The sequence below is a fragment of the Aythya fuligula genome, chromosome 11, assembly GCF_009819795.1.
Source record: "Aythya fuligula isolate bAytFul2 chromosome 11, bAytFul2.pri, whole genome shotgun sequence".
Lineage (NCBI taxonomy): Eukaryota > Metazoa > Chordata > Aves > Anseriformes > Anatidae > Aythya > Aythya fuligula.
In genome coordinates, this window is record NC_045569.1 from 18,891,180 (window position 1) to 18,913,011 (window position 21,832).

Genomic DNA, 21,832 nt, shown 5'->3' on the forward strand with positions numbered 1-21,832 from the left:
AGCCTTCTCCCTGCACCTGGGGAACGCGCAGCTCCTGCGGCTCGTTTCGGCAGCGCCGTGTTTACAAATAGAGCCACGCGCGGTGATATAAATCATCAGGAGAGGGTGTTTTCATAAAAGCCGAGTGCTTTCGCAGAAACACCGCTTCTTCCTTTCTTGGGAAGATTCTCAGCTGACTTCATGACGTTTGGGTGTTGTAATTGAAACCTAGCCGGATCGACTTGCTGTCTCCTTCTGAACAAGAAACTTGAGAAAAACGCACGGCTCGGTGAAGGGTTTGGAAGGGAAACAGGCTGCCGCTGTTCTAGGTAACTGAGACACTGCTTTTACCCAGCACAATGAAAAACGGCTTGTGCAAGGCTTCATGCTCAGGAAACTTCATGAAATCGGAGCAGGGAGATGAAGGACTGGCTCAGCTCTGCCTTTCATTAGGCAAATTCAGGGGATGCTTCCCTAAATTGCGGAGACAGTGGCTCAAAATTAGGTTAAGTACAAACATTGGGATCAGGAAAATCTGGATGCCTGGGGGAGTTTTTGTGTGTAACTAAGTACAGAGACTGGGAGCTTCAGCTCACCATCGTACAGGATGTGTCTCGTGATTTGGCAGTGTAATGATGGGTAGTGTTTTCATATAAAAGAACATTATTTCCCCGTGAATTAGATACAGATGCAATTTCTTTGAGTAAAGGTGCTTGGAGGGGTTCTTATAAAAAAGTATCGGTGTCTTTTCCTATGAAAATGCCAACTGGCACAACGTATGAGGGACAATTCTTATTAATTAGCTGCAAAGTATTTACCACTTTCCCATTGTGTCTTTCCAAGCAATCTCCTTGCCCAGTGCATTAAAATGCATTAATCAAATTAAAACAATGTGTCCCTGCTCCACTCTTCTTTGGGTAGCTCTCAAAACAACGCACGCAGGTGTAGCCCTCCACGAATGCCTCCATCCTTGCCCAGTGGCAGAGCGAAGAGGACACTTTGCATCCAGATTTTGGGGGAACTGACCTGTCTGTACCCAAGGATGGGCGTTTAATGCCTGCAACATCGTGAATGTAAGTGAAAAGCAAAGTGAGGCACCTCCTTGTGTGGCCCCAGGAGATGTTCTGCAAGGAAAAGGATGAGGAAATTGGTTGATGGAGCATGGGGTGGTAATCCCATCCCATCCCATCCCATCCCATCCCATCCCATCCCATCCCATCCCATCCCATCCCATCCCATCCCATCCCATCCCATCCCACCCCATCCATCCGTGGAGGCTGGCTGCGTCTTGCCTTCCTTGCAGCAGGTGGGAGCTCCCATCCATTTTTCCTGCAGGAGCCTTTGCTCGGGTTACACAAGCTTCTCTTTTCGATACGGCCCTTATAAGGCAAGTCCATTCTACAGACAGCTTTTCCTTACGTTCCTCCCTGCCAAGATGATGTCACCTTCAGCAGAAACTTGCAAAAGGTTAAGCTGTGATTAGATAGATCGCCTCGGCTCCGGCTGCAAGCTTTGGCGGAGCAAACCCCATTAAGATTCGGAGGGGCAGATAACGGCGCTGCGCTCGTGCCAGCACCGCGTAACATCGAGTGCTAAATTCTGGAGCAGCAAAGCAGATCTGCAGCATCGTGCCCACTCACTGTGCAAAGGCAGAACAGCCTCTCACGCTGGCTCATGATTTTTTTTCCCCCCTGCTTGCAGAGGTACAAACAGCATCTTTTTTCTGCCTCTAAAAATTGCCTCGTGTTACGCTCTGTACCGCGGTCTGGGTGGACGGATGCAAGCAAGTTACTCATCTCTTGGGAACGTCCATGCCCCGCTCCCCGGTGCCAGCCAAGGCTTGCCTTTTCCATCAGGTGCTCCACTTAAAAAAGATCTTTTTCCCTTTGCAAACCTGTGAACTGTTGGGAAAACAGTGCCCGAAGGTGGGGGAGAAGTTGCACGGCTCGGTTGTTCCGGAGCTGGAAGGAATGGGAGAGGCTGCCAAGTTAAACTATCATGGGTTAGTCACAGAAGCTGCCATAAATATTTGAGTAACAGAAATGATTTTAACTTTATTTTAATGGAGGCTTTAAGCCCGCTCTTCAGCTTAACGTGGTTTAAAGCAGCGTGCTCCCGTGCGCTGCTTCCAGTTGGGAGAAGACAGCACAAAATGTTAATTGGCCTCGTCTGGGAAGGGAGCAGGGATTTGACTCGATGGGATTTATGCTTGCAGCGTGCTCAGCTCTTCCGAATTCCTCCTGGGGTAACACAGGAGGTTACAGAAAACAAACCCGAGGGGAAGGAGGGGGAAGGCAGCCTTGTCGTGGGGAGCCAGCGCAGGGCAGCTGATGCTGATGGGTGCTGATGGCAAGCTTGGGTTTTCTTGTTTATTTTGGTGTTGTTTTTTTCTCAAATGCAGTCTGTTTCGAAAATGCTGAGAACTTGGCGAGGGCCAGCAGTGTGAGCAGTGGAGTCATCCCAGTTGGTGTGCCCTGACCCCCAGGGGAGGGGAGCAGGGGCACCCTGGTGCACGGGAGCCCAGATGGGTGATATTTGGGGTCTGCTGCCAGCTTAATTCCCTGTCCCTATCCCACCCGAGGGACAGCAGCACAAAGCATTTGCCAAGGGAGGCGAGGGCAGCCCTTCTCTGAACATCCCCAGAGCAAAGCCACGAGCTGGCAGGGGTCTGACAGCCTCCAGCATTTTGGGATTGTGGCTGACCGGGATGGCTCAGCTGGTTACGGAGCTCTGCCAGCTGAGGACACCTGGGCACCTGTCCTCTCCTTCCCTTTTTCACACCCTCTGTGTCTCCGAGGTTTGTTATGTCCTAAAAAGCCCCCTCTGGCTTAAAAAAGAGGACAGCTAGCCCCTGTCTCTGCGTTGTGTCTCCCTGGAGGAGTCAGCAGCTTGCTGGTGCCCTCGAGGACAGGAGGGATGCTTCCCAGAGAGGCACCCATTCACCCCAGAGCACGGCCTGTCCCCGTGCAGGTTTTTGGAGAGAAACCCCAATTCTGAGGTCTCTCCCCTCCATCCCCCTGTGCCCCTTTGTCCCCCTATCCTGGGTGCAGCCGGTGCCTCCCCGGGGAGCTCGGGGCTGCCTGGGAACCGTGCTCCTGCCAGCAGCTCTGAGCGGAGCCGCAGCTGAGAAAGCATTTGGTGTGTGGTCGGATAGCAAAGGGGACAGGAGGGAGCGCTGACGTGGGTCCCCCCTTCGGAGGTATTTCCCTTTCTGAAGGGAAAAAGGAAAAAAAAAAAAAAGCCACGAGAGAAGAGTAATGAAAACCACAGGGCTTTTTACAGCTTTCCCTTTAATTCCAGGATGTGAAGACTGATTTCCCAGCGGAGCAGAGAGCAGGAGGGACGCTGCGCACCTTCAGAGCGGGGCCAAAATCGGTCAACCTAACATCTGCACCTCTCCAGATCCCATCCTCTGCAGGAGCCACAGGGCTCTGCACGCCGTTGGCTCACATTTGGTGGGACTTGGTGCACGGCTGCTGTGACACCCCGTGGCCCCTTCCCCTCTGGCAGGGCCAGCGTCACCTCCAGGTCCAACGCGCCACCTCCGTGGACCCGGGCACAGCTCCGCAGAGGAGGAGAGGAGCCCAGGGGAGCGGCCAGGCGCGAGGGGAGCACCCCGAGGTGGGCCGGGGCCGCCTACGTGGCGACGTCGTGGTTGCGCCGCGGCAGGCGCAGGAGGAAGGTCTGCAGGGAGCCGCTGCGGGGGAAACCCGCCCGCTCCTTCTTGAACCTCCAGGTCTCCTCTTCCACCGAGTAGAGGAGCGTCAGCATCTTGTTGACCGTGTAGACCGTGTCGCCCTTGATGAGGGCTGTGAAGAGGGCTCCTTTGCTGTTCAGGAACTGCCCGGGCAGAGCCGTCCACTGCCGCGAGGTCAGGTTGAAGCAGTCGATGACGCAGCGCAAGAAGTCGTCCGAGGGGCCGTTGCGCATGACGTAGAGGTTGTCGCGGTGGGCCACCATGCAGTGCCCGTAGCTCTGCTGCCGCTTCAGCTCGGTGACGGGGAGCCAGGCGTCCTGCTGGCTCTCGTACTCGTAGATGACGGTGGTGTCCAGCGGCTTCCACAGGCAGACGAAGATCTGCCCCAGGGCTTGGGCGCAGGGCGCGGCCGAACTGGGCTGCGGCAGGTCGGAGACGAAGGTCCAGGTGTTGGAGGACACCTCGTAGCGCTCCACGGACTTGAGCGAGATCTTCTCGTACTCGCCGCCGATGGCGTAGAGGCAGCCCTCGTGGCCCACCAGCCGCACGTCGTAGCGCAGCTGGTGCGGGCTGGGGAACTCGCTCCAGGCGTTGGTGTCGGCGTCGTAGCAGAAGCTGCTCTCCACCACCTGCTTGCTGGCCCCGTAGACGCCCCCCACGATGTAGATCTTGTTGTCCATGGTGGCCATGCCGGCTAGGAACGTGCTGGCGCTCAGCGGCAGGCACGAGAGGGTCCTCCACGTGTTGGCCTCCTCGTCCAGGTAGCAGATGGTCCTGGAGAGGTCCTCCAGGAACTCGAAGGTGGGAGTGTGGGCTCCCACGGCCACGAAGGAGCTGGGCAGGAGGGCTTCCACGTAGGCCAGCAGGTCGGCGGAGAGGCAGTCCAGGTAGTCCTCCAGCTCGGCGTAGCTGTCCCTGATGTAGAGCGCGGCGCGGTGGAAGAGGTCCAGGAGGCCGAAGATGGCCGCGGCCTGGTAGAGCAGGATGCAGTTGTCGGAGTTGATGGTGTTGATCAGGTACTTGGCCAAGGGCTTGGCCTGCAGGAAGGCGGCGCATTCGACCGCCTGGAAGGTCTCCTCGCCCCCCAGCACCGGCCGCTCGCCCGCCAGCACCCGCAGCATGGCGAGGAAGCCGGCGGCGCTCAGCTCCCCCAGCACGATCTCCTCCTGCTTGCTCTCCTTCATGCCCGAGCGGAACAGGGCACGGAAATACTCGCTGCTCTCCACCAGCACGGCCTTCTCCACCGAGAACAGCTGCCCCTCCACACGGATACGCACGCTGGCCGGTGCCCGAGCGCCGTCCTCCTCCGGGGTCATCCTCGCCCGGCTCTCGGGGGGCAAGGGGACAGCCCCCGATGCTCCTCCTCGCCGTGCCCGGAGGCCTCCTCCACCCTTGGGCGTCTTTGCCGTGCTGCCGCCGCTCGCTTGTAATATAAATCCCCTCGGCTAAAGATAGCCCGGCTCGTGATCGGCCCCGCGGGCAGCCAGCGGCCCCTTTCCAAGGCATCCGCCGCGCTCGCCGCCCACCCTAAAGGCAGGGGGGTCTCCGGCGGGGGCTGCGGGTCACGGTGGGGCTGCTGGCGATTTGGGGCATCCTCCCCGTGAGACCCCCAAGGGGCCGCTTCCCACCGCAGGCGCCGGGCATCACAGGGAGGGCTCCACGTGGTTGTCGTCCAGCTGGGCCGCGCTGCCGGGAAGAGCAGGGCTCTGTACTATTTTTTCCCTCGCAAACATCAGTTTTATGGTCACGGGGGGGTAAGGGACGTCAGCAAGACTCGGTGCCTTCCAGCCCGGCCGTGGGAAAGGGGCTCTGCGTGGCCAAGGGCAGGGAGAGATGTTTACGGGGGAGCTTCCCTTTGCGAACGGGCTCTGGGTCTCCCTTAGGTAGGAGACACTTGAGCAACAGGGGCAAAATTCATCCCTGGCACACGAGCAATGAAAACGTGTGCTTTGTTTGGGGACCCCGTGGAAATAGAAATGAAGTGCACAACTGCCCGAAAATGAGAGCCCCCTGGGGTTCGCCCCGCAGCACCCAGATGCAGCAGAGCCTGGAGGGGCTGCAGGTGGAGACGAAGCCACCTGTGAGTAAAGAAAAAAAAAAAAAAAAAAAAAGAAGAAAAGTGTCGTTTGTGGCATGTTGCTCATCTGCGTGCTGTTCACAGCTTTTTCTGGTTAGAAATCCCGTTACGCATCCGCTGCAGGGTGCAGAGGAGGGCAGGCACCACCTGCAGCCCCTGATTACTTCAGAGCCATAATTTAAGGCAAGCAGCCTGCCCTGCCCCGAGGCATTTTGTCTCTTTCTCTTTATTCTGGCTGGTTTGGGTGTCCCAGCATGGAGCAGTGGGGTGCCAGGGGGTGGCAGTGCTGTGGCCCTACTGGGTTCCCCCCAAAGCCCCCACACGGGCAGAGGACAAAGTTCCACAGCACCCTGACAGCAGGCTGCTTTATGGCAACCTCTGCCAGAAGATTGAATGGTTTAAAAAAGAATAAAAATAATTTGGCTCTGATGCCTTGAAGCACACTCCACCTGTGCCCAAAGGCGATTTGGGGCAGGGGGGTTGCTGCCATCCCACCAAAATCAGTCCCTGGAGGGGCTCTGCTTCCCACAGGGGACTGACCCTGTCCGTTTGTCCATCCATCCAGGACAGCAGCGATGCTTGCAGGGGCTTCCACGGTCACAAACTATTTTGGGAAGGTTTAAAAATATCCTCCGTGCGCTACCGGGCAATCATCCCAGCGGCGCAGAGCCCCGCACGGCCACAGCAGCCCCCGCGCCCCCCAGGGCGACCCCAGCCCCTCCACGACCCCCCTGGGGGGCCGCATCCTGCCCGGGCGGTGCCGGGCGCTGAGCCCCATCCCAAATGGCTGCGATTGCCATGACAACGCTGACTTCAGCTCCCTCCTCCTCCTCCTCCTCGCTTTTGGAGCCCGTTGGGCTGATGGCTCGGCGCGGTCAACAGCGGCGGTGAGTCCTCCCCTTGGGATCGCGTATTTTTGGGTGGAAAAAGGAGATTTTTTTTTTCCCCCCGCTGAGCCTGCCAGCGGCAGGCAGTGCCCGTGCCCGAATGCTTCTTGCAGGGAAGGAGCCGGGGAGGACGGCGGCCGTGCTGGCACCGCGCTCCCGTGTGCTGCGTCTGCCCGCGGGAGGTGCAATGAGTGTGCCGGCCTCAGCCTGGGTGCTGCAGCGCTCGGGGGGGGGGGGAGCCAGGCTCTGCTTTGGGCTTGTAGGGTCCCAGCGAGGTGCTGGGGAAGGGGACGTGCAAAAGTGGCCACCGGGAGCTGAGCTGGGGGTCCCCATGGAGGTGATGCCGGCGATGGTTCCCTCGCCAAGCGCCGCTGGGCACCAGTGGGCACCCTGCTGCTGCTGGGGGTCTGCGGGGCTGCCCTCCCCGGGGCGTTGCACCAAGGGGACAGTCCTTGGGGCGGCTGGGGACGCGTGTCCAGCCCGGCCCCGGCGCGGCAGCTTGCCTTACAAGGAGTTTGGCTGGGGCGCGAGCGGTGGGAGCAGCACTCGCCTCCGCCTGCCTCATTCATTGGGAGTGCGGGCGGCGCAGGGGCCGCTGCTCCCCCAGCCCCGCCGTGGCCTCCACGCACCCGGCGAGCCTCGGAGGCACAGGTGGGAGGCTGCTTTCCTCTCTTTCTCCGCGGGTAGAGGGTGGAAAAGGGGGTCCCTGTCTTGATTTTTGGCCCCAGGGGCTGCGGCTGGAGGCGAGCGCATCCCCTCGCCGGGTGGCGAGAGCGGCTGCGTCCCTGCTGCCCGGCGGGGAGGTGGCTGAGGGTCCCCACGTCCCCCCCTGCTCTCTCCCGCAGGACCCAGGATGTCCTCGATGTTCGGCAAGCCCCGGGCTGGAGCCGAGCGGCCGCCCCAGAGCCCCCTCGCCGAGTGCAACGTGGCCATCCTGGGGTGCCGAGGGGCCGGCAAGTCAGGTGAGAGCGGGCACCGACGCGCCCCCCGGGCTGCCCAACGCTGCCCTTGGCTTTTCGGCACCCTTGGGTGCCCACCCAGCTTCAGCTCCCAGCACCCTGCTCTCCCGGCTCCTGCCCCATTGCAGCATCCCTGCCCCGATGCTGTGCACCAGCCCCGAGAATTTTTTATTTTTATTTTTATTTTCCTCATGTTTGGGAGAGGAAGAAGTTTCTCAGCAATCTTCCCGGAGCGGGTCAAAGCCTTTTGGGTCAGGCCCACGGCCGTGGCTGGGTTCGTTTGCTTTGCATGCAATGCCTGTGGGTTTTTTTTTAGGGTTATTTGTGGACGTTTAGGGTAGCAGCAGCATCTCTGCTTGTGCAGATCGGGGCCAGCAGGCGGGGGCTGAGCGGGTCCTGCTGGGGAGGGCTGCGTGGGTCCCCAAGCATCGGAGCCCAGAAACCCTCCCCGTGCCCCACCAGTGGTGCGAAAACCTCCCAAAACAACCCAGAATGGCTTTATTATTTATTATCCACAAGGCTCTTGTGGGAAAGGCGGGCAGAATTTGGGGAAAAGAGGTAAATTTTGGCTGGGAAGGGGGGGTGACAGAGTGGGGGCACCATGGGGGCACACGGGGCGCTGCTTCGAGGGGTGACCGTGCTGTCCTCACCCAGCCCTTCCCCTCCCGCAGCCCTGACGGTGAAGTTTCTGACCAAGAGGTTCATCAGCGAGTATGATCCCAACCTGGGTAAGGCACCATCTCTGGGATTCTCTCCCCTCCCTGTTTTTTTCCCTGCATGTCCCCGATGTGCTCCAGCAGAGCACCCTTCCCACGTTTCCCACGAATATGGCATTTAAGGAGAAAAGAAAAAAAAATAAAGACCTGAAAAGCAAAAGAAGGGCTGGATTTGACCCAAACCAGCCTGTAAAAACAGCGGTGAAAGCGGTGCTCGCCCCTTGGGCACATCCCACAGGGAAAATCAGCTCCTTGCATCTCCGTGCCAGAGGCAAAACCCAATTTTGGGGGGGGTTTGGGGGTACCCGTGCCTCCTGCTCACTCTTTGGGGTGTTTTGCAGGAGAAGGGGATGTGTAGGAGCCGGCTTCCCCGGGGGCTGTGCTGTGCAGCAGGAGGGTCTGGGCATTTTTTTCTGCTCCGTTTGAGTAATTAATAACTATTTTCGTAGGCCTGCCTCCAGTGCGCAGTGAAGAACTGTAAATGATTTATCAGGGACATTAGGGAGATATGGACCCCGTCCAGGAACCAGCTCCATCCCCTCATAACTCTTAGGAAAGAAGGAAAAATCCTTTATTCAGATCTTGTTTGTGGTTTCGCGGCGGTTCTGCCGTCTTCCCATGGCAAAACCTTCCCCAAACGCATCCCCTAAGACCCAGCCGGGAGAGGGCAGCTTCCAGCTGGGGCACCCCATGGGAGCCCCCCTGTTCCTAAAGCCCTGCACCCATTTCTAAAGAAAGGAGCTGCTGCTTTTGCCTGATTTCTCAGAAGCCAGCTCCATGGCAAGCCTCAAGCAGGGGCTTTATCTCGCTGGGTCGTATTTAGATAAGGGCTGAGCCAGGGCGCAGCCACGGTGGCCATGGTGGGTTGTTTCCCGTCCCCATAGGAGCCCACAGAGGGGACAGGGGATGATCAGCCCACCACAGATTTGGGGGAAATCTCATGGGGGTGAACCCTGGAGGGAGCTGAGGGTGTTAGGGAGGGTTTGGCTGCTGTGGTTTGGAGGTGCTGAGGATGCTGCTGGTGTGAGGCTGGAGGGGCACCCAATTTCCAGTGAAACGAGGGCACGAGGTGCTGAGCTGTTTTGTCCTAAAGAGCAAAAATAAATCAATCCCATCTTACTTTTTGCATGCAGTAGGAGAAAGCTGCCCCCTACCAGGTTTGCCGAGCGGCATCGCCGCTGCGCCCACCTCCGGCCACCCCAAATAACGCCCGTGTAGGAAGGAGCGAGGCGAGAGGACGCTCCTCACCAGGAGCTTTGCCCACCACATCCCACCCAGCCAGGGCTTTGCTGGGTGTTGGGGAACGTCCACCCCATCCTCACGGCCCCATTTCCCTTGCAGAGGACACCTACACCTCGGAGGAGCTGGTGGACCAGCAGCCCGTGCTGCTGAAGGTGATGGACACCGCCGACCAGGTGAGGGGCTGGGCAGCTCTCCCCGTGCCTCCAGCTGCACGGGGCCGGCTCTCACCCCGCTCCTCTCGCCCCCAGGACGGTCCTGGGAACTGCGAGCGCTACCTGTGCTGGGCCAACGCCTTCCTGGTGGTCTACAGCATCGACGACAGGGAGAGCTTCGAGGGCTGCCGCCGCTACCTCGACGTCCTCGCCCGGCACGCGCGGGGCTGCCAGCACGAGAGCCCCGTGCTCCTGCTGGGCAACAAGCTGGACATGGAGCAGTACAGGTACCCGCAGCCCCTCTTATCCCGCTGGGGAATTGCTCACGGATCCCTCCCACTTGGGTGAAAAGCTCAGATTTGAGGGTTTTTTTTTTTTTTTTTTTTTTTTTTTTTTTGTGGTTATTTCCACCCGCGTTGGCATTTGTCGCATCCTCGTGCGTATCCGGGGCGGGCTCTGCCGCCCACGGGGGGGATGCGCTGGCACGGAGCCCACCCCTGCTTTCGGTGGGATGTTTTTTCAGCTGTGTCATGAGGCAGCGTCAGCATGCTTTGGGCTTCGAGCTCCAGCTCCTTGCGGGCCGTTTGTGCTGCTCTGGGACACTCTGAGCTTGTGTCCTGCCGGCCCTCGACTCAAACTTCCTGATTTGGCCATCCCCAGAAGGTCCTGCTTGTGGGACCTGCCCTGTCCCCTTTCCACAGGGATGTGCTGGCCCTGCCATCACCCCCAGCCCCCTTTATCCTCCCTTGGCACACCTTTTTGTCCCCTGCGTGCCCCAAGACACGTGGACTTGCCCCTCTCCCCTTCCCACGCCATCACACCACCAGGACGAGCGCCCCGAGCGAGGCTGCGCCCATCGTCCCCCGTCCCCCTTCCGCAGGCAGGTGACCAAAGCTGAAGGCACATCGCTGGCCAGCAAGTTCGGGTGCCTTTTCTACGAGGTGTCGGCGTGCCAGGACTTCGCGGCGGTGCAGCACGTCTTCCACGAGGCGGTGCGGGAGGTGCGGCGCGAGGCGGAGCGCAGCCAGCCCCTCCGGCCCCTCTTCATCGCCGAGGAGCGGCCCTGCCTGCACGTGGCCACCCCGGCCACCTTGGCCACCCGGCAAGGGCTGGCCAGCTGCACCCTCAACACCCTCTCCACCGTCAACTACAAGGAAATCCCCTCGGTGGCCCAGGCCAAGCTGGTCACCGTCAAGTCCTCGCGGGCTCAGAGCAAGAGGAAAGCGCCCACGCTCACCTTGCTGAAAGGTTTCAAGATATTTTAAGGCGCTTCCCCGCGCAAGGGAGTGGTGAGAGATCCCCGTCCCCCAGCTCTGCGAGGGGCTGGGAGCATCGGGAGAGGGGACCTTGTCCCGTAGACACGTGCACAGCCCTGCCTGGGCGATGCATCTGTGGATTTGGGCACCTCCCGGGGCTGGGAAGCATCGCTGGGAGGGTGAGGGCTGACCCCGGGGCCGTGCGCTGGATGGAGTCGGTCAGGCAGAGGTGGGGAGCCCAGGAAGGATGAAGCAATCCCCAGACACAGAGGAGCCCGTGTCGTTCACCTGACAGGTCCCCTTGCCGAGCAATAAGAGGAATTTCTTTTTTAACCTGAACAAGAAAGTGGCGGATAATGTTACAGCCGACCAAAGGTCTCAGGTGTCCTAAAATTGATTCCCATGTTTTGAAATAACTCGTACCAAAATAGCTTCTTTTTTTAACCAACTTTTATACGACAGCGTTCCTTTTCAAAGGCTTTGCACGGAGAGATGCTTCACTGACCAGGACGCGTTCCTAAAAGCTTTTTGTCTAAAAGACTGGTGTGATGTACTTCCCAAATGTCTTAAATTATTTCGTGGCCTCTGCGTGCGCCCTGTGAGGGGCGTGAAGACAATCCTAACACAGAGCACCGTGCGCCGTGACCAGGCTCTGTCTGTGCCCAGGCCAAGGGCTGTGTGTTGGAGCTCATCTGCTGCGTCAGGACAAATGTTCTGCTTCTCCCTGGAGTTGCACGGATCTGCAGAGTGAAACACCCCCCGGACATTTGTACATATATACATAATATATATATATATATATATGACCTTAGCGACGTAGAGAGAGATTCGATAGGGGATTTCGATCAACTTTGGCAAATATTTTAATAAAGATGACTTTTTGAAAAGAGCAAACCCTCCTCTGCTTCGGTGTCGGTGTTTTCCTGAGGGCTTGTTCCCCAGCTGACCGTGGCGAGCCCCCAGCCCCTGGTGCCTCAGCCCCCAGCCCTGCCAGCGCAGGCGGGCAGCATCTGGGCGAGGGGGCGATGCTGGAGGGAGGGAAGCCTGGAGGCAGCTGAGAGCAGCGGGTAAAGAGCACCCAGATGGAGCTAAAATATGGGAGGCACAGCTCTGAGGGTCCAGAGCTACTTCTGCTGATGCAGCTCTGCTGCTTCCTTTCTTTTTTCTTTTTTTTTTGTTTTTTTTTTCCCCTCCCCAGGCTAAACTGCATTGTTAAATTTCCCCATCTTCAGTGTGAATCGAGACATTTTGATGCTTTCCTTTGAGGATAAATGCTTGGACCCCAGCCGCTGTTACATGGCATCCTCTGAGCTCTCCTTGTACAGCGTGGTGACCGTCCCGTCCTTCCACTGAACCAGCACCTCCCCTGCCCTCTCCTCCTGTAGCGCCGGCTCCCGCGGCTGTGGGCTGCCCGGGCTGTACTCCTGCACCGGTATCAGGGCCTGCTTGGCTTCCAGCTCGGCTTGCTGGGCAGCTTGCACTGCTTCTTTGTACATGTGGATCTTCCTCTTCCTGCAGGGAAAGCATGAAAAAGAGATAAGGGGAGAAGCAGCGAGCTCGGCCCACGTTTGGGGCACGTGCCCGAGGTGCTGTTACATCCATCCCTTTGCGTGCTTGGCCCCGGGAAGGCGTTAGCTGCTTAGGGGAAAAGCTGCCAGCCACGCTGTGTCACCAAAGTGCTCTGAAGTGTCTGAGTACACACAGCCCCAGTGTTTACACTTGGAGAGCACAGCGCACCACGCTGCTTAAAGCAAGGCAGTAACACCCAGCAAGCTGTCGTTAAAATGAGAGGATGGCCGGGCAGACCTGCAGCATCACTTTTAGGGTTATCTCAGGGTGAAAGCTCGGCCCCTCGTGTGTTTTCTCGCTCCAGAAGGCAGCGAGTTACTCCTCAGATGCAGGGCTGAAAGCACTGTGGGATCGCAGATGGCTGGGGAGTTCTGCTTCAGTCCTGCGTGCCCCTGTATTTATGGGAGGGCACCCCAAACACACACATTTAGTGGCGTTTTCCTCCCAAAACCTCTCTTGGGCTGGCCAGTGCTTTTGCACATGCTTTACTGGTGAGGATCCAGGGCACAGAGAAGTGAAGGTGCATGTTCTGAGTGGCACATGAGGAGAGCAGGAAGGTAGGGAAGGTTTTATGGTGAAGCAGGGGTCAAAGGAAGTTTGTCTTTGCTCTTCTCTCCATCCCTCAGTGCTTGTTCCTGCCCGGCCAACCCCCCATGTCATCTGTTTGAGGTCCTTAGTGCACCACCACACCCCAAATTTTCCTCACTCACCTGTTTCGTGTAATGTTAATGCCCAGGAGGACAAGACCCAAAATCGTGGCCACGAAGGAAAGCGCGAGGACGGAGTAATTCCACGATGATGCTGGGGGAAGGACGGAGAGGCAGCGTTAGCATGCACAGAGCAGGGGTCTGCAGAGCCCAGCCAGGTGCTTTCCAAGCTCATTAATCTGCCCCACATGGGCTTTCCACTTTTGAAAGCTGTGAGAGGCTGTGCCCGAGGGTGGGAGCAAGGCCGAGAGGTGCAGCACCCCACCACGAGCACTGCTCTAAAAAACCCTCCTCTCTGCAGCCTTTCTCACCACTGCCACGCTCAGGAAGGTGGATTTTGCCCCAGAATACGGGATGTGCAGCGCGAATGGCAGCAGATGCTCTGTCCTTGAGTTTTGTGGCTTTGAAGTTGACCCTCGGGGCGCCGACCCGCTCATATTGATCCCCTCCCGTCACCCTGCCAAAATCACTGGTGATCTCAGACCTTTGCTCTTTTGGCAGCACATGCCTGGAAAGAGGCTGAAGCCCTCTCTGGGAGAAGACCCTGCCACAGCACAGCTCCAGGCCTGACTTCACCCATGGCCTGCTTCTCTGGGAGGTGAGGCCGAGGGTTTATACACCTGGGGTAAATAACCTCCTCGGATAATTCCCTCAGGCACCTCTGCTAGGCAGGAGGGTTCCCGGCCAAGGACTGTGCATTTCTGTTTGGACTCAGCCCAGGAACATCTGCAGGACTTACGGTCTTCTGTGCGGAAGAACCACAGCAGATTGCTCAGCTCTTCTGGATCCATACCCGCCACGAGGGTGGAGTTGTATGCTGTGTGGTCGTACACCTGCGTGCTGGTGAGGGCTGCATAGAAGTAGCTGTCTTGCACTGCCCTGGCTGTGGAGGAGAAGAACAGAGAGATACAGAGGTCTTTCACTGCAATATTTCAGTCAGGAAACGGCCCCCGGTGCTGCCCACGACACCTCTCCAAGCAGGCAGAGCCAAGCTCAGAGTGCACAGCCTCATTTTAGGTACTCAGAAAGCAGAGGGTGCCTCTGGCTGTGGTGTTTCTGCAGGTCCCATCACAGTGGGCTTTTCCAGGGCTGGAAAGCCCCCAGGATGCTGACTGTGCCCTCCCACCTTCCCTGGCAGTGCAGATGCACCACCAGGACCTGGTGGGCAGCACTCACCTGCTTTTTCCTCACAGACGTTCCGCTCCGTGACACCTTGCCACCACTGAGCCTTGAGGCCTCTCACATTATCGAGACTAACTCCTTTCCTGCTTGCCACCAGGTAGCTCTGGCTGCTGCCCAGAGGGGACAACAATGAGTTGGAGCAGTCCCAGCCCGTGGAAGCTGTGCTGTCACAGGGGCTTGTCTGCACCCCGCTGTCCTCCAGCACAGAGAGGCAGCTCTGTGTGCCATGATTCTTCAAGGAATCACCCTGCCAAGACCAGTTCTGGAAATTTGAATCTGGGTCACAGTCCTCCAGCAGTAAACTCTCGTCCATCGGGCTGGCTTGTAAACACAGCTTGATTTTGGCATTCTTCATCAGAAAAGCTTCTGTGTCTGCAAAGAAACCAGAACGTGAGCGTGGCCACCCTGTCACAACACGAGTGTGTCACCTCCGTGACCATCAGGTGTCTTCCCTGGTGTCAAAGAGGTTGCAATGCTGCTGTGAGCAAAGGCTTAGGGTGCAGCTTTCCCCATGGTCAGGCTGCTGCTGACTCTCACGTGTGTGCCTCCAGCTCCTGTGAGCCTGCCCTGCACACAACGCTGTGTCGTGGCCCCTGCTGAGCTCAGAGTGGGTGAGAATCTGTGAAGAGGCTCAGCCTTGGCACGTGTCTCTTCCTTCACTCACACTGCTGTCCTCTAAGCCTTTACCTTGCAGCAGGAAAAAGGGGATTATCCAGAGTATCCTCATATTTGTACGTGCAGCTCGGATGGATCACGACTTCACCAGCGTTCAGTGTGCAGATGCCTGGGAAAGAGAGAGGTGAGAGGTGAGGAACAACCTCGCAGTACCTTCCTGTAGCTCCCACTGTGCAGTGCCACGGGTTTTATCAGTGGTGCCCTGACGTTATCATGCAGAGGGAGTGGAGAGAGTGAGCCAGCATGTTCCTTTTCTGGTGTCTACAGAAGATGAGACAAGAGTACAACTAGAAGCGACGATCTTCTGAACAACCCTGTGCTCATGCTGATGCCCCTCCCTGCTCCAGCTTTGTATTCAGACAGGGGACCTGATGTCCCTGTGCAGCTGGGCCATCTCTTTTCTTCTGCAGATGTGAGTTTTTGCTGCCAGGATGGGGTGCAGACACAGGCAATGGCTCTGGGAGCCACTGGGGTCTGGCACAGGGTGGGTCTGGCACAGGGCTGGGGTGGGAGCCCTCGCCTGGGTGACCCTGTACAGGTGGGAGCTTGGTGCTAGAGCCAGCCCCTCCCCAAATAACCTGGCTCCTTCCTCGCTCCCCTGCCATGATCCCAGAGAATACGTATTTCGTGGGCAGTGATGATCTGCTGACAGCCCAGGGATGGCAGAACAAGGGTGTGGAGACGAGGAAGCAGAGGGCTCAGCTCCAAGAGGAGGACTAGCCAGCTTGCCGTTGAGGCAAAGGTATCTCCCATCCCTCAGGGAAGCAGAAAGCACCTCCTTGACCTTTAGTCCCTCATTTGTCAATGGCATCAGTCCAGCTTTTATAGCTGCTTGTCCAACTCAATTCCTCAGCCTCCTTTGGAAGGACCTGAGCAGAGCAGAGGGCTTCCCAGCCCCCCTGGCCCTGTCCCCTCAGCACTGCCCTCCCAGTGCATGACGCAGGCAAGGCCAACTGAGCTCGGGCAGTTACGTCCACGTTGCCCCTAAAAGAACAGCTTGGGCGTAGGCGTTTTGACACCTGAACCCCAATATGTGGCCGCCCAGCTGGTGGTCCCCGAGCCGAGCTACTTGTGGGTGGAAGAGGCTTGAGCACAGGCTCTCAGCAGGGGCTAGCACTGATGACTAGGGTGTTCCCTGGAGGACTAATGACTGCCAAGGGAAGGAATGGGCTCAGGGACAAGGAAAATCGTCCACTGCAAGTTACCTCATGACCGTGAGGTTGGACCTACCCAGCCCACTGCTCAGCCACGAGAGAGCAGAGCTGCTGTCACTGCTCACTGGCCTCATCTGAACCGTCACCCGCTCGTAGGTGAACAACACGCTGGCCCCACAGGCGATTAATTATTATATGAAGACCAAGACCTGTGTGACTGCCTGATACAACTTTCATTCTCACTCGTAGCATGGCCCCGCACTGCCTAAAACTGTTCCCTGGAAATCGCTCGGGAGCATGTTCCGCGGCGCCAGGCGTGTCAATAACACTCCTGCTGACTCCTCAGGCAAGCGTTCGTCCTATCGGTTATAGACCTAATGATTGCTACTATTTCCACCCCCCCTTCTCAATGTCTTCACAATTCAAAGTTCACTTTTTATAGCCAACCAGGCATGCAGGCTTGCTCCCTCCTGCCAGAAAGCTGCCTGTTAGCGATGCTTGGAGGATAGGGCTCTGAAATACCTCACGTGCCCCCCTCTGGTTCCGTATTTCAGAAAATATGAATAAAGCTGCTCCCCGCAGTTAGGTACGCCAATTACCTTGCAGTCCAGGTAAGCTTTAGCTATTGACATGGATCACTCCACAGAAAGGAGGAAATAGAGTGCTGATGCCAATGAAACCAACTTACAAGTCTGCTACACCCTAATAAGAAGTGCCACTTGAACGTGTAAAGTCTTCCCGTGCAAGGCTTCTGTCTAATCATTTGCTCGAGCAAGAACATTTGCCATGCAGGTTGCTCGTTTTCTCCTGAGGTGCTTCACAACCTGCAGGCTACCTCCTGGTATCTGCACTGCCGCTGTCGTGCACAGCAGGGACACACGGGAGGACAGCTAAAAGCAGCGCCTCAGGAAAAATACAGTGGCAGAATGGATATCCATCTCGTATTAATAGGAAATATAGGTAAAAGCCTTTACAGGAATCCTGTTTTTGTAAGGATCTTTGACACCCACGTTGAACTGGGCACCCACTGGAGAGTCTGGATCTTTTAAAGTCATCTCCTCCTGCCTTCCTGAAGAGCTGCTCTGCTTTCCATATCCCAGCTTGGGTGAGCACTGCTCCAGGACACAAGGTAAGAGGGTGATGCCTTCTCCACTGTTGCCCTGCCCATGTCTCAGCAGGCACTCTGGCCTCTGCTGGATGGGGCAAACCCATAAATTCAGGCCTTAGACATCTCTAAGCTATGGGATTTGGTCCCTCAGCCCTGTGAAGACAGAGGGTGCTTCCCAGCTTGGGTACAGCATGGAGAAGTCAAAGAAGAGAAAGTTCATGCATTTTAGGCATGTTTGGAAGGAGGTGGAAGGAACAAACAGGCCAGCAGCTCTCAAGAAAACATTTTGCCCATGCGATTTTGAGTTATATTCATTCCTGAACAATGTCATCCTTTTTTTTTTTTCTTTTTTTTTTTTTTTCTTCCTATTTTCAAATGGGATGTTGACGTGCAAGTTGCAGCTCTATGCTGCATGTACTTCATAAATGGAGTTACTCGCCTCTTCCATCCCAAATCCTCTGGTTCAAAACCAGGATCTGTGGAATTTGGTGTCATCCTATGATACCTCAAGAAAATACAGAAAAATGGCAAGAGACTGCTTCTTACTACTAAGATGGAAAAAAAAAAATCTGGAAAGATGATGAAGCACAGCCTCTGGTAGGATGACAACGTCCCGCTGGTCCTCCTACTCTGTACTCATTACACTTTACGCTTACGGTGTCCCAGTCTTTGTAAATTAGTGTCCTCTTGCCCTCCAGGCTGTCTCTCTGATAGTTATCTTAACTGACTGTGTTAGAATGTGACAGTTACTCCAAATACTCTATCCAACTGGGATGCCCTGTCTTTGGGATTCACACAGGACAGTGTCACACCGTGGAGACACAGATGGATGGGTTTGTATATGTAAAGGTACATTGAGGACTGAGTTCACTTAAAGAACACACTAAAAATGTTTAGTATTTAAAACATTGAAACAAGAAAGCAGACAAGTATTTTTCAACCTTTGTAAAGCCAGAAGTTAAAAAGCAAATCTCAGTTATATTAGGTATTTTCCAGGCTGTTTATATGCAGGAGTTATCCCAGCCTGCTTCTCCCTTCCCATTCATTCTCTTAAATATGTCACGCAGCCTTTACTTAAAATTATGAGGAGCTGAGCTTCCTAACCAAAGGAAACGAACCCATTAACAATAGCTATAAATTAACCCACCAGCTAGCGCACCAGGAATGTCAGCTAATCCCAGCTAACTCACCAGAAACACGCAGTTCCCAGGAGAGGGGCAGCTACATTTCTTCTGCGAGCCCTGCCGTCTGAAGACGTCTGTCCTGAGCACCCGTCAGCGCCTTCCTACGGTGACAAGGTTGCCCGTCCTCCTCCTCCTCTCCGAGTGCTACGGGCTGTGATTCACTCTGCTCCTGAGTCATGCGTGAAGGCTAGTCCAACAGGTGAGGTTTGCTCCGGTCCCTGAAAAAAACACACCTCTTTAGTGGGTCCATTTACAGCACAGGGTGAACGACCTTTTCCCAAAGAATGAACCGTAGGAAAGTTGCAGTTTATTTGCTCAAGCTATTGGCATTATCAGTATTAAAAGAGCATGCCGAGTAAAATGGCACTGTAATAAGTTACCCCAGGGGTTAAAATAAGGGATACTGTTCGTTCTGCCTGGCTCCGTCCTCACTGCATAAAGGAAATGTGTCCTGATAAGCAGGCAATCGCCCTTTTTTTTTTTTTTTTTTTTTTTTTAAAGTGAATAGTCATTCTAAGGAGCTTGGAGCATCTTAAAGAGTGCCTGGTTTTGCACGCAAACGCAAAGCACCCATCAGATATTGTGCCATCTGTGTTAAAGGTAACAAGCATCTGAGTTGGCCAAGTTAACAGACTGCCAAGAGGCTTTGCAGCTCGAGAAGTCTTGTGTGGTGTCTTTCTGTGCCAGACACGTTTGGGGAAGAGGATTCATTTTCAATACAGTCTTGGTGCGCTTCCTGATCCATGGATATCCAAGCTGGATCCCTCTCAGTAATGGGCTTTGTGCACACAGCTAGCACTGGTTAGCTTCAGCTTAAGGGGAGTCTCCACATGTTCACTCTGTTCTTGGTGTTTTCCAGCTTGAAATAAAATGCCTTTGGCATTGCAGCCCTGCTCCAGAATGATTAATCTTTTGAATCCCACTCTACATCCGACTCAGAGCTTCCCCTGGCTACCCCTGTGCAACGTCACCCAGAGACAGAAGGGTTTCACTGGTCAGTGTCAGCCTGGCAGGGCTCGGGTCAGGGCTTGCACTCAGAGACACATCCTCTTGGAAATGAGGAGGGACAGCACACCACGCTGCATATCATCTTCTCTTCCCTCCTCATTTCATTTTGGGTCATTTAAAAAGACACCTGGCCAGCGTAGCACAGTCTCCAAGGAGAAGGATGGAGAAGCTAACCATGGCAAAGAAGGGGCTGGATCAGGACAGGACTGCAAAGCCCCAGCAGGTCCCTTTTCATCCCAGGTTCCTACATAGCTTGACTTAATAGATAATAATTTAGAGATTTTTGGAAGCTGGTCGCGATGGTGTTGGGCATTTCCCTAATCCAAAGCCTCTGAAGCCATGGCCAGAAACCTGACCAGCAGAGGCAGAGTGCCTGCAGCCCCTGGGAAGTCAGGGGCAGCTTCAGCAGCTCTGTAGCACAGAGGTCTGGGCACTGTCCTGCCTCGGTGCTGCTCAGAAGCAATCTTTTCAGCAACCAGTGTGAGTGTTTTATTTCAAGCTTCCCCTGACAACACTGGCACTCTTTAATGAGAGATATCTCTTTACTTCTTGGAGACACTTTCAGTGTCTTTGGCTAGGAAGCAAAGTGTAGATAGGACGTTGATTTGTGTTCTGCTTCCTCCTAAGATTTGTCTTTACTACTCATAGGAAGAACTCCTTTGACCTTGACATTTTAATTTTGCTTATCTTTTTTGATCCCTTCTGTGTCTTTGACCCGAAATGCCTGGTTACAGAATAACTAAACATTCAGAGTATTTTTTTTTCCATGTACAAAAGCAGAGTTCAAATCCAGCAGGAAAGCTGCTTTTCTTTTTTTCTTTTTCTTTTTTTTTTCTTTCTTTTTTTTTCTTTTTCGTTTTTCCCTTTTTTTTTTTTTTTTTTTTGAATAATTTATTGCTTTCCCTGCTGTAAAAAACGCACCCAGACAAATCTTTAGTTAAATGTCATGTACACTGTGGACAAGGCATAGAACAACAATAGACTGTTTGAATTATATGGTTGCATCAGAGCTGAGGATGGATTACTTGGGATTAAGTTATGTTAGAGTGAATTTAAGTCCACTTCATAAATGTAAGGCAACTGAAATATTAATTATTTCATGAGTAAGCCTGGCAGAAGCCCAGCATGGACTTGAAGTATTTCCAGGAGCCTTAACTACAGACAGAACTGAGAATACCTCTCCAAGGCTTAAATTCACCTCACTTCTGTTCAGATAGAAGGCAAAGCTCCTTACACAGTGCAGATGTGCCACTGGCACTTTTCACTTTTCATGTGCTTGGATCTAAGAGCAAAATATTAATACTGAGCAGCACTTGAGTGCTGGGTTTAAACTGCCAGCTTTTGGATGGTGCTTGTGCCTTTTAAACACGCGTGGTATGTTCCTGGCTGTTCTGAAGGCCACGAAGTGTTGGTGATAAATCCAGGGTTTCAGCAAGATCTCAGCGGATATTTTCCTGCACCACACAGAACATTTTCTTCAGTTTAGTCCATGCAAGGGCGTAATGCTAGTGATGAGAACAATCAATGTTCTCCCACACCATCAGCCTTTGCTTCAGGTCTAAGCCAGCCACTGCACATCTAGCCACGTCCATCAGTCAATTCTTTCCCGAATTGCTCCCTCTGCTTTTGGAAAACAAGAATATTTTCAGCATCTGAGATAATTATGTGGTCAAATTACACACTGTGTGAAACACTACTTCCTCTCTTGTGGAGCCTGATAGCAGTAAGTGCCTGATAATACTTCTTGCAATCTCTTAGTTTTGTGCAACAACTAATTGTTCCTTGTTTACCAGCCCCGTACTATTAATGATCAGACAGGCTCCCAGCCTGCCCTTCTCCTCACATCTGTTTTGCAAGCAGAAATATGCAGGTTACTGTAATCTCTTCTTGAACAGAAGCCATTCCTGCATCCTTGTTCCCCTCTTGTTTATCTTTTCTTTTTTTTTTTTTTTCTTTTTTTTTTTTTTTTCCCCAGAAATATACACACCCTGACATGAGCTGACTGGAATTGCACAGAGTGGCCTGGATGTTACAGAACTGAGGATTTTCATGGGGCTCCACTAATAACAGAGCATTAAGCTTTTTGGAGCAATTGATTTTTATGCGTTGACACTCAACTATGAAATTATCTTGGCATTTAATATTCTCCTTTTCTTGGAATGTATGGGACATAATCACCACATTTAGGATTGTTTGGCTCTTTTATTACCTTTCTCATTTACACTTTCCCATCAGTTCTCCTATGTTTCTACCAGTGGAGATGGAGGCATACTCTGTGTC

General features: G+C 54.7%; 2 protein-coding genes across 2 annotated transcripts; one reads left to right on the plus strand and one right to left on the minus strand.

The window, feature by feature from the left end:
- Positions 1–3,615: 3,615 nt before the first annotated feature.
- KBTBD13 (kelch repeat and BTB domain containing 13) lies at positions 3,616–4,992 on the minus strand. The gene has a single exon (XM_032194523.1). The coding sequence runs from the start codon at positions 4,990–4,992 to the stop codon at positions 3,616–3,618; it is 1,377 nt and encodes a 458-aa protein (XP_032050414.1).
- Positions 4,993–7,493: 2,501 nt separating this feature from the next.
- Positions 7,494–11,105, plus strand: RASL12 (RAS like family 12). The gene is made up of 4 exons (XM_032195142.1): positions 7,494–7,602; positions 9,657–9,730; positions 9,806–9,996; positions 10,590–11,105. The coding sequence occupies exons 1-4, from the start codon at positions 7,494–7,496 to the stop codon at positions 10,972–10,974; spliced, it is 759 nt and encodes a 252-aa protein (XP_032051033.1). The 3' UTR covers positions 10,975–11,105.
- The last annotated feature ends 10,727 nt before the right edge of the window (positions 11,106–21,832 follow it).

What these genes read in the sequence shown, in the direction of transcription:
- RASL12 (XM_032195142.1), top strand. Translation starts at nt 7,494, where the DNA reads ATGTCCTCGATGTTCGGCAAGCCCCGGGCTGGAGCCGAGCGGCCGCCC. An exon ending in CCGAGGGGCCGGCAAGTCAG is followed by an intron (nt 7,603 to 9,656) that starts GTGAGAGCGGGC and finishes TTTCCCTTGCAG; the next exon opens with AGGACACCTACACCTCGGAG. An exon ending in CTGGACATGGAGCAGTACAG is followed by an intron (nt 9,997 to 10,589) that starts GTACCCGCAGCC and finishes CCCCTTCCGCAG; the next exon opens with GCAGGTGACCAAAGCTGAAG.
- KBTBD13 (XM_032194523.1), bottom strand. Translation starts at nt 4,992, where the DNA reads ATGACCCCGGAGGAGGACGGCGCTCGGGCACCGGCCAGCGTGCGTATC.